The 15517-nt window shown below is 43.6% G+C and overlaps 1 protein-coding gene across 2 annotated transcripts in view; it reads left to right on the top strand.

The window, feature by feature from the left end:
• HKDC1 (hexokinase domain containing 1) overlaps positions 1-15197 on the top strand; it is a 41378-nt gene extending 26181 nt beyond the window's left edge. The window contains exons 11-18 of one of the 2 annotated variants that reach the window (XM_040242207.1): positions 54-199; positions 280-399; positions 4849-4944; positions 5119-5218; positions 6604-6787; positions 8897-9052; positions 9679-9912; positions 13565-15197. In XM_040242207.1, the coding sequence (XP_040098141.1) occupies positions 54-199; positions 280-399; positions 4849-4944; positions 5119-5218; positions 6604-6787; positions 8897-9052; positions 9679-9912; positions 13565-13712 (1184 nt within the window). In that variant the 3' untranslated portion in view covers positions 13713-15197. The remainder of the gene's footprint in view (positions 1-53; positions 200-279; positions 400-4848; positions 4945-5118; positions 5219-6603; positions 6788-8896; positions 9053-9678; positions 9913-13564) is intronic. The other variant, XM_040242208.1, reaches the window with a different exon arrangement.
• The last annotated feature ends 320 nt before the right edge of the window (positions 15198-15517 follow it).

The raw sequence follows: 15517 nt of genomic DNA, 5'->3' as shown, positions 1-15517 counted from the left end.
GGCCCTGCCTAGTGCATGCTGGTGGAATACCACACTCACTTCCTCTACCACAGAGAAAGGAAAGTTCCTCGCCCTGGATCTGGGGGGAACCAACTTCCGGGTCCTCCTGGTAAAGATCAGAAGTGGACGACGGTCAGTGCGGATGTACAACAAGATCTTCGCCATCCCCCTGGAGATCATGCAGGGCACGGGCGAGGAGGTAAATGCCGGCCGGGGGGCCAGCCTGCCATCCACCCTGCACGGTGCAGTCCGCATGACTGCTGCTCGCTCTCCCTGCAGCTGTTTGACCACATCGTGCAGTGCATCGCCGACTTCCTGGACTACATGGGCCTCAAGGGAGCCCAGCTGCCTTTGGGCTTCACATTCTCATTTCCCTGCAGGCAGGCGAGCATTGACAAGGTAAGACGGTCCAGCCTGGCAGGCCTCCCTCCTGCACCTGGGAAGTCTCAAGGCAGCTCTGAGTCACTGTTCACTTTATTTAGGGGTCTCAGGTTCAGGGCAGCTGGGGCGACATGATCAAGGATTTAGACTATTTAATTTTTTCTATTTACTGTGTTCCATTTTCACTATTAGTGTATTATGGATTAAAGTTTGCAAGATGCTTTAGGGTCGTATAAAAAGACACATGGATAAAATTACTGTTAGAAGTCAAGTCATATTATCAAGAGATAAGAGGGAATGCCCAGTTAAGGCAAATTATAAAACTCTTAGTCTGTAATATTACATGTGTCTTCCTGGGTGGTCAGTGTAAACAGGGAAACACAGTAGGTTGTAAGGCTTTTATTGTCTGATGAACAAAAGCTTACCAGTGCTTCTGAAGAAATGCATGTCTTTCCTGATATTAGACTCTCAGGAGACATTGATCACATTGACACATATTTTGCTGACACTGAAGAACTTCATGGATGATGATTTTAATAAATTGTTCATAATAACTTCGAAATGCGTTATCACATGACTTTTCTTGGACAAAAGCACCATTCACCTGCTCAAGGAGAACAGAGTACCCTCTTGCTCTCTAAGAGGCTTATGTCAGTCAAGCTAGCTGATCTGGTGTAAAAGCAGAACACCACTTTCAATTTACAGAGAGAACCCTGGTCAGCACGGCAAGCCAGCCAGAGAGCTCATGATGATAATAAGAATGGCACCGAAGATTTAAGACTTTGTTTGATCCAGTCAGTGTCTCCATGATGTACACATTATTTTTGTTTTGTTTATTTTATCATCTTTTATTGTGGTAAAATTTATATAACGTTTACCATTTTGGCTGTTTTTAAATGTACATCGGTACTTAAAAGTGTACTGATTTACACTTAAAAAGTCCAGCTGTGCTGAGGCATTAAGTACATCACGTTGTTGCAAACTATCACCACTATCCATCTTCCGAAGTCTTTCATCTTCCCAAACTGAAACTCTATACTCATTAAACAATCTCTCTCCATGTGCCTTTCTCCTAGCCCCTGAGAGCCTTTATTTTACTTTCTGTCTCTATGAATTTGACTATCTTAGGTACCTCATCTAAGTAGAATCATAACAGTATTTGTCATTTTGTGACTGGCTTATTCCATCTAGCATAATGTTCTCAAGGGTGATTCACATAGAATTCCACTCCTTTTTAAAGCTGAATGATATTTTATTGTAGGTTTACATGCTATTTTTAATCACCATTTTGTAGTTAAGAAAAACAGAGGGACAGAGAAGTTAAGTTGTCCAGGTTACCATGTCTATAAACAGTGGTGGAAGGGTCAGTCCAGGACACTGGCCTGAGAGCCCAGGTTCTTGCACTTTGCCTTGAGGACCTGGAACCCAGTGTTTTTGGACCATTTCGGCTATAATGCACAGTATACTTACATATATATAATGAAGACAAAAAAAAAGAGATATAGTACCTACCCTTGTTCTGTGCATTTAATTTTATTTTCTATCCTGTTTTTCATATGAGGAAATTGAGGCATACAGTCTCATCCAATCAGCAGCTGCAAAACCAGAACTGAAACAGAACTCTCCAGGACTCTGGGAATGCCATGAAAACCCACTCACCAGGCTTACCTCACTCCTAATCATTCAGAGAACAGGAAGAGAGGGGTTCAGAAGGTGAAATTATCTGGTAATAGGGCTAGATCTCTCAAAATTAAAAATGCGAGAATGCTAAGAGCCATAAGATCCATTTCCTCAAGATTAATGAACAAGGATGTTCACTACACCGTCACTCTTTAATAATGAAAAATTAGAAATAACCCAAATGCCTGGCAATGGAAAATGACTAAATAAAAAAGTGGAAATAAATTTTCATTTCCCCTAAAATGGAAAATGACTAAATATAGACTATCACTCATATGAGATTACTGGATTTTTATTTAACAAGCACATATGTAGTGCCTGTTTGGTGCCTGACGCTGTACTAAATGCTTCACAGACAGCACCTACCCAGTCAGGAGGCCAGCAGAGTGCAAGAGTTTGAGAGCATGGGTCTGGAACCACATTGCCTCAGTTTGCATCTTGGCTTCTCCACACTTACTGGCTGTATGACCTTGGGTGAATTACTTAACCTCTCTGCACCTTTTACTTCCTTATTTGAAAAGTAGGGATTAAAATAGTACTCATAGGTATGTTTTGTGGATTTTAAAATTTCTGTGCAATTATACTTGAGGAATATTTTCCACATTAACTGACCAGGAATGGTATAAAAGATATATTCCTGAGTGAGAAAAACAAGGGCTTCACAAGTGGCTCAGTGAAAAGAATCTGCCTGACAGTGCAGGAGACACAGGAGACCTGGGTTCGATCCCTGGGTTGGGAAGATCCCCTGGAGAAGGAAATGGCAATCCACTCCAGTATTCTTACCTGGGGAATCCCATGGACAGAGGAGCCTGGTGGGCTACAGTCCATGGGGTTGCAAAGAGTCAGACACGACTGAGCGATATAACTTAACTTTCAATAGAGGTTACCTCCCAGGTTTAGGGGGATGGGGAATTAAAGGAGACTTTGTTGTTATCAATAGCACTGAGTTTTTGCAAAGGTAATGCATTCTTTTACTGCTGCTGTTAAAAATTAATACACATAGAAATGGAAGTTGGGGGTGGAGGGGGGAAAAGCCACGTGCAGCTGTCCATGGTCCTGAGTGGTCCACAGGCACCAGGACACAGCTGCTCCTCCTGACTCGGGGCACTGGGCCTCCAGGCCTCCCTCCCAGCAGTTCTGAACAGTTCACGAAGACATAACTGAGAAGGAAGGGAGACCAATGGAGAGCTTGGAGCAAAGACACCAACAGCTGAGGAGAAAAAAAAACTTTCTTTAAAAATAAATAAAATGTAGTTGATTTACAATACTATATTAGTTTCAGGTATATAACATAGTAATTTGATATTTTTATAGATTGTACTCCATACAAAATTATTATAAAATAGTGACTATATTCTCTTGCTGTACATTACATCCTTGTAACTTATTTATTTTATACCTAGTAATTTATATCTTTAAATCCCTTTCACCTATTTTGCCCCTCTCCTCACCCCTCTTCCTTCTGGTAACCAATAGTTTTTCAAAAGAGAGAGACTTTAAAAAAATATGATTTGGTATAATTGCAACTAATTAGAAAGATTTGTCAACTGGGGTTGAATCTCTAAGGTTCTACATATATTCACCAGGAAAGGAGCAAGGAAGCCTAGCTTCCCAAGGACTGTGGAGAGAAGGGGCAGCCCGGAGCTGAGGGCCACAGGGTGAGGTGGCCATTCATCCCCTGGGGTTGGGGGTGCTGCCATTAGAGTTTCTGGCCATCTCTCCTATCCCAGCTGCTCTCCTGGCCTAGACACCCCAGCTTTCCCTGCACTCACCCACCCCCAGCTCTAGGATATGGAGTTTGAGGCTAGATAACTCTTGCTTCTGGCTAACAGTGTAACCATCTTTTTAAAAATTAGAAATACTTTTTCTTGGTAGTATAAAAAGTTAGACATATTGATTTTAGGAAAATTAGAAAATATGGACAAGCAAAAAGGAGAGACTGAAAGGTACCTATAATCTTACGCCTAAAGAGAACCACCGTCAACCCTCTGGTGTGGCATTGCTCCAGACCTTTTTCCAGATTTGAGTGTGTGTGTGCGTGTGTGGTTTTTAAAAGAATAATTGAATAATTCATCATCTGTATTTGTTTAATGTGAGTTCACTTAACAGTGTATGGTAAACATCTTCCTCTAATGGCTAGCATTCTCTTTAAGAGAGAGCATTATATTTTTGTGGCTATAGAGCATTTCCTATACTGATATACAATGATAGATCCATATTGTTGGAAAGACAGAATGTGTATGTGTGTGTGTGTGTTAGTTGCTCAGTTGTGTCTGACTCTTTGCGACCCCTGTAGCCCGCCAGGCTCCTCCGTCTGTGGAATTTTCCAGGCAAGAATACTGGAGTGGGTAGCCATTCCCTTCTCCAGGGGATCCTCCCAACCCAGGGATCAAACCCACATCTCTTGCATTGCAGGCAGATTCTTTGCCGCCTTAGCCACCCATTTTTCCTGTGAAACAATGCTTTGATGAACATTTTGTAGCTTTATCTTTGATCATGAAGATGTGATTGATTGGATAAATCAGAAGTGGTCTTTGTTCTGTGCAGTCATGGCCAGGGAACGTGAGTTGATGTAAAATTCTGCAATTATTCCACTCAGCAGTAGACCTTGCCTGAGCATCATGCTTCATGGTGCCTCTGGGTCCAGTGTTAGGGATCCAAATGGAAGCACAGCCAAAAGCATTTGACCAGCAGTTAGCTGTGGTCTCTTGCATCTATTTCATGCTGAGCTTGTGCAGTGATTCCAGCAAACTATTACTCAAATGAATTTGCCTTCCTTTCTTTCAGGGAACACTCATTGAGTGGACCAAAGGCTTCAAAGCTACTGACTGTGAAGGGGAAGATGTGGTGGATATGCTCAGGGAGGCCATCAAGAGGAGAAATGTATGACATGGTGTTGAAGTTCATACCTGACCTGTCCTTCCCCAAGGCCCCTGTGCTCTGTCATCAGACACCAGCCCTGTGACTCTGGCCTCTGCCCACCTCAGTCTGATGTGCCCCTCTTGAGACTGTTTGGCCTGCACATTCTACTTACAGTAGAGCTCTCTTCCTTTGCAGGAATTTGACCTGGACATAGTTGCAGTTGTGAATGACACAGTGGGGACCATGATGACCTGTGGCTATGAAGATAGTAATTGTGAGATTGGCCTGATTGCGGGTAAGTGATCAGGCGTGTCCCACTGGCCTGCTCCCATCTGATCTTATGGAAGTTACCTTTTAACATACTGAGGGGCAGGGGGCCATTGTTCCATTACATAGGGGCTCTGAAGCCAGCTTTGTCCATGGCTGAGATGAAGTTAAGATTGGAATTTCAGCTCTCCTAATTCCCAAGTCTTTACTTAATATCTTTTCCCCTAAGGGTTCTAAGCCAAGGTTGTCCTTTCTGTTGAGGAAGGAGAATAACATAGGAAGAGGGAACTTTCACATTTGGGCCTTGGGGCAGATTTTACTGGGTGGAGGGAGACCACAGGTGGGTCATGTTGGCTGGCCTGGAGCTGAGAGAGCTAGATTTTCATTCCAGCTCCAACTTGGACCTCCTCTGTTCTCTGACCTCTTCTGGCTGTCAGAAGGTGCACAGGATGGGGAAGAGTTGGAAAGAAACCTAGGAGAGGAGCAGGGAGTGGCCCGAGGTATGATACAGGCATTTTAGGAGTCTTCTGGAAAAGTCTGGCGGTGATTAAGGGCAAGGGTAGATTCCAGGGGGATGACTGTAAGTGGTGAGGGGACAGGTGGCATTTGAAAAGGGGGAGACAGGGGCGGAGGGCATTCCAAGTGGCAGGGACTGGTTAAGTAATCACAGAATCTGAAAAAGTTGTTCCAGCTGGTTGTCTGGGTTTCCTGAGGGTAAGTAGTGCATAGCACAAGGAGACGGGGATATACTGAGATGTTTTCAGTGCCAAGGAGAGGTTTCATCTCACTCTAAACCTTACCTGCTTTGCGGGTTGCTTATTCTGTCTGGACTTGACCTTCCTCATCCATGGGAAGGGTTGGGCTAGATCTGGGACATCAAAGAGGTGAGATTTGTTTGACTGAAGATGATAATTGCCTGGACTGTTGTCTTGAGAATAGTTCTGAGACCAGGTCATGGACAAAGGAGAAGAGGGTGGCTTTCAGATACCAAGTGTCTGCTTATCCAAGACTAGATGGTTCCTCATGGTCCCTTCCAGCTCTGCTAACTCTGTGACTACTTGGAGCTCACTTTGTGTGCCTATGGCTTATCAATAATGAGGAGGGTGAGGAGGAGGATAATGGTATCACAGGTATGAATTCTACGTGGAGGAAACTTACCAGACATCATCTCATTTTTTTTTTCTTGATAACACATCTATAAGGCAGGTGTTAGTTCCTTTTTACAGATGAAGAAATTGGATCTATGAAAGATGTAATACTTGCCTGCAGTCACCCAACTCTAAATATAAGGCTGAAGTCCACACCCAGTTGTATCTGACCCCAAACCTAAATTCCTGTCTACTGTACCCTGCTGGCTCTTTAAGACCTAGTGGTGTCTTCTGAAGACTAAAGTCCTTTCATGATTCCTTCTAGGAACAGGCAGCAACATGTGCTACATGGAGGAGATGAGAAACATCGAACTGGTGGAAGGGGATGAAGGGAAGATGTGCATTAATACCGAGTGGGGAGGATTTGGAGATAATGGCTGCCTAGGTGATATCCAGACCCAATATGACAAGGAGGTGGACGAGGGGTCCTTGAATCCTGGCAAACAGAGGTGAGAAGGGGGTGTGTGTACATTTCTGTAGGTGGTCCAACTTCAGCAGATCAATGGGGGTGCCCTTTTCATATTACAGCTATTTGTATAGTTTGTACATGTATGACAACTCTTCATCAGATGTCAGTGAAGTGTCTAATTTGAACAAAAGCAGAGGTGGCCCAGTGGTAAAGAATCCTCGTGCAATGCAAGAGACGCGAGAGGCACAGGTTCTATCCCTGGGTCAGGAAGATTCCCTAGAGAAGGAAATGGCAACCCACTCCAGTATTCTTGCGTGGGAAACCGCATGGACAGAGGAGTCTGGCAGGTTACAGCCCATGGGGTCACAAAGAGTCTGACACAACTAGAGCATGGACACAGCAGCAGCAAAATTTATGACGTTTCCAACAAACAGAAGGTGTGCCTTTTTCTAATTACCATAAGGTTACCATAAGGTCTAGTGGTAGCTTTGGAAATGAGGCCAAGGTTGTCAGGAAGTCTATTCACTGTGGCCTTGATGTCACACGGCAGGGGCATGGTGGGCCTCTCAAGATGGGTTTCTAGTAAGTCCTGTTTAGAGGTCGACATCCTCAGTCTTTCAAGAGCAGGTGGCCAGTTGCTGACCTCTGTGGTTCTGGGGTTGGGGAAGTAACTGCAAGTGAAGGATAGGAATCCTGGTTCTCAGCCATGACGTCATGTCCCAGCATGGGTCACAATCACTTGTAAGGGTTATTCCAATTGCTAACCATACTAAAAACACTGAAAACAATGAATGGTTAAAAAAGAACAAACACAAAACAGTACATTTTCACTTGCATTCTCATACAGCTTCTTTAGTAGGAGAGAAAGGGGTAGAGCTAGCATGGGGGGAACTGATTATTAGCCTGGGACAATCTATTTCCACAGGGGTTGGCATACTTTTTCTGTAAAGGATCAGAGAGTAATGTTTTACTCTCAGGCCATATGGTCTTTGTCACGACTAAGCTTGGTGTCTTTCTATATGAAATAAGATGAAAATATAGATTTACTGAGAGACAATATCCAAGTGGAAAAGTTGAGCCAGGAAATGTGATGGGATGCCTGGGTCATACACGCCTTGCTGACTGTTCAACTGAGAACATTCAGTAGGAAGAGGCTTGACAAGACCAAGGCCAGCCCTGGTGGTCCCACATCTTCCTTTGGCCCTAGTCTTTGTAGCTGGGAGGCAGGCAAGTTACCATAAGCCCAGCTGAACCAGGGGCCAAAATCCCAAGGGACCTGAATTCCAAGTTGGGGCATCCAAGTTTTGTGTCTGACTCCATTGGAGGTTCTCATTTCTGGAGTGAAGAGTGTTAGGGGACAACATACTTGGATTTACTTTGCTGTCCCCATTGTTTGTCTAAGTGTTGGTTCCTTAGACTGATGAAATCCTGAGCAGTTAAGAGAACGCAAGTCCAGCATGTAAGTCTCAGGCACACTCGGATTTTCATTTGACCCTGCAGGCAGTGGGAGTCCAACTCCACCTCACTGTTATTAATACTGTCTCACATACCTGGGTAGAGTGCCTGGTCAGTGCCTGTTGATTGTAGAGCTTCTTTTTCTCTTGCACCTTCCATCATGGAGTTCACAGGCTGGTAGGAAGAAGGAAGGGAGCTCATATTTTGGACCATACTTGGTGTGTGTATACAGTTCAAATGTGTTATCTCATGAAGCAGAAGCTCTAGTGGAGAAGAGTTCTTCAAATACAAAGCCAACGTAAACTAGCTTTGGGGCCAGAAAAGGGACTTATTTTAGCTCAGTGTCTACTGTGCACCAGATACTTGGCTCCCAACAGTCTTGTGGGGTCAGTGCTTGGCTCCCCGTTTCATAGATGATGGCTTATAGTCCTTACTCAGGTCATGCAGCTAATATGTGGCAGAGCTGGAAATTGACTTCTGCTCAGCATGCCTCCAAAGCCTGGCCTTCCCACATCATACTGTCTCCTGCATGCTCTTCTCTGGGCCTGATGCCCACTCCACCCCACTGTGACCCGGGCAGCTAATGGATGACAGTGGCACGCCTTCCATGCTCTGACATGTGATCCTCTTGGGAACCACTCACCAGCACTGATTTTCCTGCTCTCACGCACCTTGTCACTCTTTCTCTCAACAGATACGAGAAAATGACCAGTGGGATGTACCTGGGGGAAATCGTGCGGCAGATCCTGATCGACTTGACCAAGCAGGGTCTCCTCTTCCGTGGCCAGATTTCAGAACGTCTCCGGACCAAGGGCATCTTTGAAACCAAGTTCTTGTCTCAGATTGAAAGGTGATTCATGATCAGTTTCACTCGCTCCATGTAAAAGGCCCTATATTGGGACATGCTGCTGTCTCACCAGGCTCCAGCAGATTTGAAATTTAAAAACAGAGAGTAAGGGCCTGGCTGGGCAGAGGGTTGCCTCCTGGGGCTACTCCCTCTCTCCAGCTACATCAGTACCACAGCACCTAGCTGAGGAGCCAGAAGCCGGTCTGGGCCCCTAGATTCCTAAATGGTTACAGAAGAGTTAGGTTAGCTTAAAAAATGATCCTCTTCTGGGACTTCCCTGGTGGTCTGGTGGCTAAGCCTCTATGCTCCCAGTGCAAGGGGCCTGGGTTCCATCCCTGGTCAGGAAACTAAATCCCACATGCTGCAACTAAAACCCGGCGCAGCTGTAAATAATAAAATAATGATCCAGTATTGATTCTGAAAAGATGATGTGCTCATACTTTAAAGATGATGGGACTTCCTGGGGGTGACAGACCTTCTTGAATCTCAGCTTCTAAGGCATCTTGCTCCAACCTTGGCTTTTCTGGGACCATTTCTTCTACTCAGGCACCTAGGGATGGGTGAGTCCTGGGGAGCAGGTTCCAGGGCCCCAGCAATAGCTCTTGACATCCTGCTCTGCTTGCTGGCAGCGACCGGCTGGCCCTCCTCCAGGTCAGGAGGATCCTGCAGCAGCTCGGCTTGGACAGCACATGTGAGGATAGCATCGTGGTGAAGGAGGTGTGTGGTGCTGTGTCCCGGCGGGCGGCCCAGCTTTATGGTGCTGGCCTGGCTGCCATCGTGGAGAAGAGGAGGAAAGACCAGGGACTTGAGCACATGAGGATCACCGTGGGTGTGGACGGCACCCTGTACAAGCTGCACCCACAGTGAGTGCTCCAGAGACTCAGGGCTGGGGGCTGAGGCTGAATGTGGAGCCTTTTGGGGCTGATGGACAAAGTGGCTCTGCTTCCTAGTGCTGTGATGTGGGAGTGTTCACCACTCTCCCTAAACCCCAGGCTCTTCATCTGTATCAGGCAGGCAGAAATAATCTCGAGGATTGGGTGAGTTCATACATGTAAAGGGCTTTACACAGTCTTCGGGTGCCACTAGTGGAACCCTCCTGCCAGTGCAGGAAACATAAGAGACATGGGTTTGATTTGTGGGTCAGAAAGATCCCTGGAGGAGGGCATGGCAACCCACTCCAGTATTCTTGCCTGGAGAATCCCATGGACAGAGGAGCCTGGCGGGCTACAGTCCATAGGGTCACAAAGAATCAGATACGACTGAAGCAACTTAGCACACACACAGTAAATACAAGTGGTTATCATTAACACAGTCCAACCTGACCTCAAAGGGAGCAATGAGAACTGAGTATTTTGCACATCACAGAGAGTATGTCAAGTATGAGCTCAGAATCAGCAGGCAGAAGGATGAAGAGTGAATTTGAATCCTGGCTCCACTGCTTGGAAGCTGGGAGGCCCAAGGCCAGTTTCTTACCCTCTTTGACCCTAGTTCTTTATCTGTAAAAGGATGATAAAAATCGTACCTACCTCATAGGTTGTCAGGAGAATTCAGTTAAACAGTGTCTGTAGACTATGTGACAGATTACAAAGACGGCAATGATGACAGCTTTTATTTTTGTTTAATGTTTTACATTTTATCTTGGTAGATGAAGAAAGGTATTAGCCAGCTTGTAAAAAATTCTAGTCATGCTGAAATATATAGATAAACATTAGTACTGTAGTCCTTGATGCTTAGCCCTTCCTATGATGCTGACTAATTATCCAGGATAACTGACTGATATCTTTTCTTGATTCTCCCTTTGAGGTCACATATTTTTGCGGTGATTCCTCCAAGCCTCTTCCTTTGAACCAAGACCTGACCAAAGGACAAAAACCATATGTTCATTTCAATAGGTGCAGACAAAACTTTTGATAAAATCTAGCACAACAGACTGGTTCCAAATAGGAAAAGGAGTACGTCAAGGCTGTATATTGTCACCCTGCTTATTTAACTTATATGCAGAGTACATCATGCGAATTGCTGGGCTGAATGAAGCACCAGTTGGAATCAAGATTGCTGGGAGAAATATCAATAACCTCAGATATGCAGATGACACCACACTTATGGCAGAAAGTGAAGAAGAAATAAAGAACCTCTTGATGAAAGTGAAAGAGGAGAGTGAAAACGTTGGCTTAAAGCTCAACAATCAGAAAACGAAGATCATGGCATCCAGTCCTATCACTTCATGGCAAATAGATGGGGAAACAGTGGAAACAGTGTCAGACTTTTATTTTTTGGGGCTCCAAAATCACTGCAGATGGTGACTGTAGCCGTGAAATTAAAAGACGCTTACTCCTTGGAAGGAAAGTTATGACCAACCTAGATAGCATATTAAAAAGCAGAGACATTATTTTGCCAACAAAGGTCTGTCTAGTCAAAGCTGTGTTTTTTTCCAGTAGTCATGTATGGATCTGACAGTTGGACTATAAAGAAAGCTGAGCACCAAAGAATTGATGCTTTTGAACTGTGGTGTTGGAGAAGACTTCTTGAGAGTCCCTTGGACTGCAAGGAGATCCAACCAGTCCATCCTAAGTGAAATCAGTCCTGAATATTCATTGGAAGGACTGATACTGAAGTTGAAACTCCAATACTTTGGCCACCTGATGTGAAGAGCTGATTCATTTGAAAAAAACCGTGATGCTGGGAAAGATTGAAGGCAGAAAGAGAAGGGGACAGCAGAGGATGAGATGGTTGGATGGCATCACTGACTCAATGGATATGTTTGAGTAAACTCTGGGAGTTAGTGATGGACAGAGAGGCCTGGCATGCTGCAGTCCATGGGGTCGCAAAGAGTCGACACGACTGAGCGACTGAACTGAACTGAGCACCTTTTATGATAAGAGCACTCAACAAACTAAGAATAAAGGAACTCCTTCAACCCAATAAAAGCATCTGTGAAAAATGCACAGCTAATGCCATACTTGCTGGGGAAGCATTGGATGGATAATTTCACCTTAAAATTAGGAACAAGACAAGGATGCCCACTCTTGCCACTGTTCTTCAACATTGTACTGCTCCTAACACTGCCTACAGATGACTGTGTGGTTTTTGTCTCTCAGTCAAGTCTTTATTTAAGGGAGAGGCTTATAGGATCCAGGTCAAAAAATTATGTGACCTCAAAGGGAGAAACAAGTGTAAGTCTAGACAGGCAGTTAGGCAAGAAAAAGAACTAAAAGGCATCCATATTGGAAAAGCAAAACTATAACTATCTTTGTTTGCAGATGATATGATTTTGTATATAGAAATCCTAAGGAATCCACAAAAAACTATTGGAACTAAGAAACAAATTCAGTCAAGTTTCAGGATGTAAGATCAGTATCTAAAAATCAACTGCATCTCTATGCATTAACAGTGAGTAATCTGAAAATGAAATTAAGGAAACAATTCCATTTCAATAGCATCAAAAAGAATAAAATACTTAACAATAAATTAACAAAAGAGGTATAAGACTTGTACACTGAAAACTACAAAACATTGTTGAAATTAAGAAAGACCTAAATAAATGGAAAGATATCCTATGCTAGCGGATTGAAAGCCTTAATGATGTTATGGGAACAACTTGCCATCTTTTTTTCTAACTGAAGTATAGTTGACATGCAATATTATATTAGTTTTAGGTATACAACATAGTTATTTGATATTTATATACATTGCAAATTGATCACCACCGTAAGTCTAGTAACCATCTGTCACTGTTTAAAGTTATTGCAATATTATTGACTATATTTTCCATGCTGTACATTACATCCCCGTAACTTACTTACATCCCCCTAACTTACTTGCTTTATAACTGAAGGTTTGTACCTTTTAGTACCCTTTACCTGTTTGGCCTGATCCTCTAGGCCCCTCCCTTCTGACGACCACCAGTAGTTTGTTCTCCGTATCCGTAGCTCTGTTTCTGTTTTGTTTTGTTTGTTCATTTGTTTTGTTTTGTTTTTTTGTTTCACATATAAGTGTAATCGTGCTGTATGTCTCTCTCTGTTTGACTTACTTCACTTAGCATAATTCCCTCTAGATCCATTCATCTTTTTGCAAATGGCAAGATTTCATCCTTTTTATGACTAATATACCATTGAGTGTATATGTGTGTGTGTATGTATCATAGCACATTTCTTTATCCATTCATCTATTGATGGGCACCTGGGTTGCTCCTATATTTTGGCTATTGTAAATAATGCTGCAATGACCATAGGAATACGTGTATCTTTTCTATTTAGCGTTTTGTTTTCTTTGGATGAATATCCAGACGTGGAAATTAGTGGATCGTGTGCTGGTTCTACTTTTAAATTTTTGAAGACCCTCCATCCTGTTTTCTATAATGGCTATGCAAGTTTACATTCTCACCATCAACTGATGGATGGATAAACAAAACGTGGTGCGTCTATACAGTGGAGCATTACTCATAAAAAGGCATGAACTACTGGTCCATGCTACAGTCAAATGCCAACGAGGTTCTCCCTTTCTCTTTTTCTATAGCTTTTCTCGGATACTGCGGGAAACTGTGAAAGAACTAGCTCCTCGATGTGATGTGATGTTCATGCTGTCAGAAGATGGGAGCGGAAAGGGAGCCGCTCTGATCACTGCCGTGGCCAAGAGGTTGCAGCAGGCGCAGAGGGAGCACTAGGGGCTGGGGTCGGGCCTGTGCTCTCTGGCTGCTGACCGGCCTTTCCTCTGGCAGACGAGTCAATCAGAGACCAACACGCGAGCTTCTGGCTGGCTTCGCCTTCCGGATGGCCAAATGAGAACCCCAGGTTCTTGGGTACTCTTAGAACTTCGTTACTGGCTTTCAGCAGCATGAAATGACTATTTGCCATCTTTGTACCAAAGATGGGCCAACTTGTAAAACCAAAGCCTTGGTCCCGAGAGATTCCATTTCAGCAAATTTCTCATCTGAGACCTAAGCTGTTAATTTTCTGTGGCTTAGGGTCCTGTGGCTGCTGGACTTGGAAGCAAATACACACTCAGCCCAGGTGGCCTGGCTGGCTGAATTCCTTATGGGGACGCTTCAGTCATGGCTTGTAGCAGATTGGGCCATCTACTGGGAATGCACATTTCAGAGGGATAGGGGCTCATGTAATTACCTGGAGATCTAATCTAACTTGTCGTGTTGACTTCAAACATGAAGTGAGTACAAAAACTTTGGAGTATTCAGCCCCAAGATGAAGAAATCATCCCAGGATGATTGCCAGGGATCTCCATAGGAAACTCTTCATGCTTAAAGGGAGTTATATCAGCGCCCTGTAGGATTTGTTTCTCAATACATGTGAGTGACAGGGAGGGTGCTGTTCGGGGCACCTGTTAATCATTTTACAGGTGGCTTGTGCCACTGCTGATGATAGCTTTTTAAAGGACCATCAGGTATATGAAATCCAGTAAATAAAAAAATATTTGATTTCCCAAGAATCTTTGAATGAAGTTTTAATAGTTCATCTGGGAATGAAATGATTTCATCACTTGGGAACCCCATGCTCTGTTGGTGGAAGAAGAGACACGTAGAGTCAGAAGTTGTGGTTTAAACTCTCGTTTAAACTCCTTACCAACAAGGAGAAAATATATGGACTATTTTCTATAATATCTTTAACGAATTATCTGAATTTGATTTGAATGAATACTTCCTGTGACCAGCGCATTTACCACATGATCAAAAGCTCTTGCTTTTGAGTAGCAGGAGTTGACCAGAAGAACTTTCGTCTTCCGAACGGACCCCTACCTCTCTGGAACTTGGCCCCTCCTACATGCTCCATCTGTCTCTATTCTACCCTCCTGAACTAAGAGGAATTGGCCTGTCCTTGACCTTTTTCCCACTGGATGTCCTCTCTCTTTCTTTTTCTATTCATTTAATTCCCTGTTCCCATTCTCTAAACCACCTGTAACCTTCTACCTTGTCACAGAGTTATCTGTACATGTCTCTTATCAGGCCTGGTAGATTCTAAGTGCTTTGTTAGATACATTTTTGTTCTGGCCCAGGGAACCCAGCACTGTGCCATTCCTATTAAATATTTCCTAGATAGAGGCATGATTGAAATAAAGTCTTCCAAGAAATTTTTCTTAGAAAAAACGTAGGCCATTATCATGGGTAACAAACTAAATAGAATGATATTTGATATTCCAGATCATCCAGGTTGATTTATTTCATGTACTTCATGGTGCTAATTGTCTCCATTTGCTAAAGCAAGACATTGAAACAGATAGAACAGAGGAGGCTGGAGACAGGGTAAGAGAGAGTCCAGTTGAGGCTGGGGGCAGATAAGGGAGTTCACTAGGAAATATTTTTTCACACATTTATGAAATAGGTATGGAGATACTGTTGTGGACAGGTTCTAGATTTACCAAAATGAACTTTTTTTTTTTTTTTTTGCATTGGCATTATACCTCTCCTCAAGGATATTGTGTGGGTTTGTTAAAATTATCTTTTTGTATTTTGAGGTT

The sequence above is a fragment of the Oryx dammah genome, unplaced genomic scaffold (assembly GCF_014754425.2).
Source record: "Oryx dammah isolate SB20612 unplaced genomic scaffold, SCBI_Odam_1.1 HiC_scaffold_6, whole genome shotgun sequence".
Classification (NCBI taxonomy): Eukaryota; Metazoa; Chordata; class Mammalia; order Artiodactyla; family Bovidae; genus Oryx; species Oryx dammah.
The sequence above is the reverse complement of the archived record's forward strand: the minus strand, read 5'-3'. Positions and strand labels throughout refer to the sequence as shown.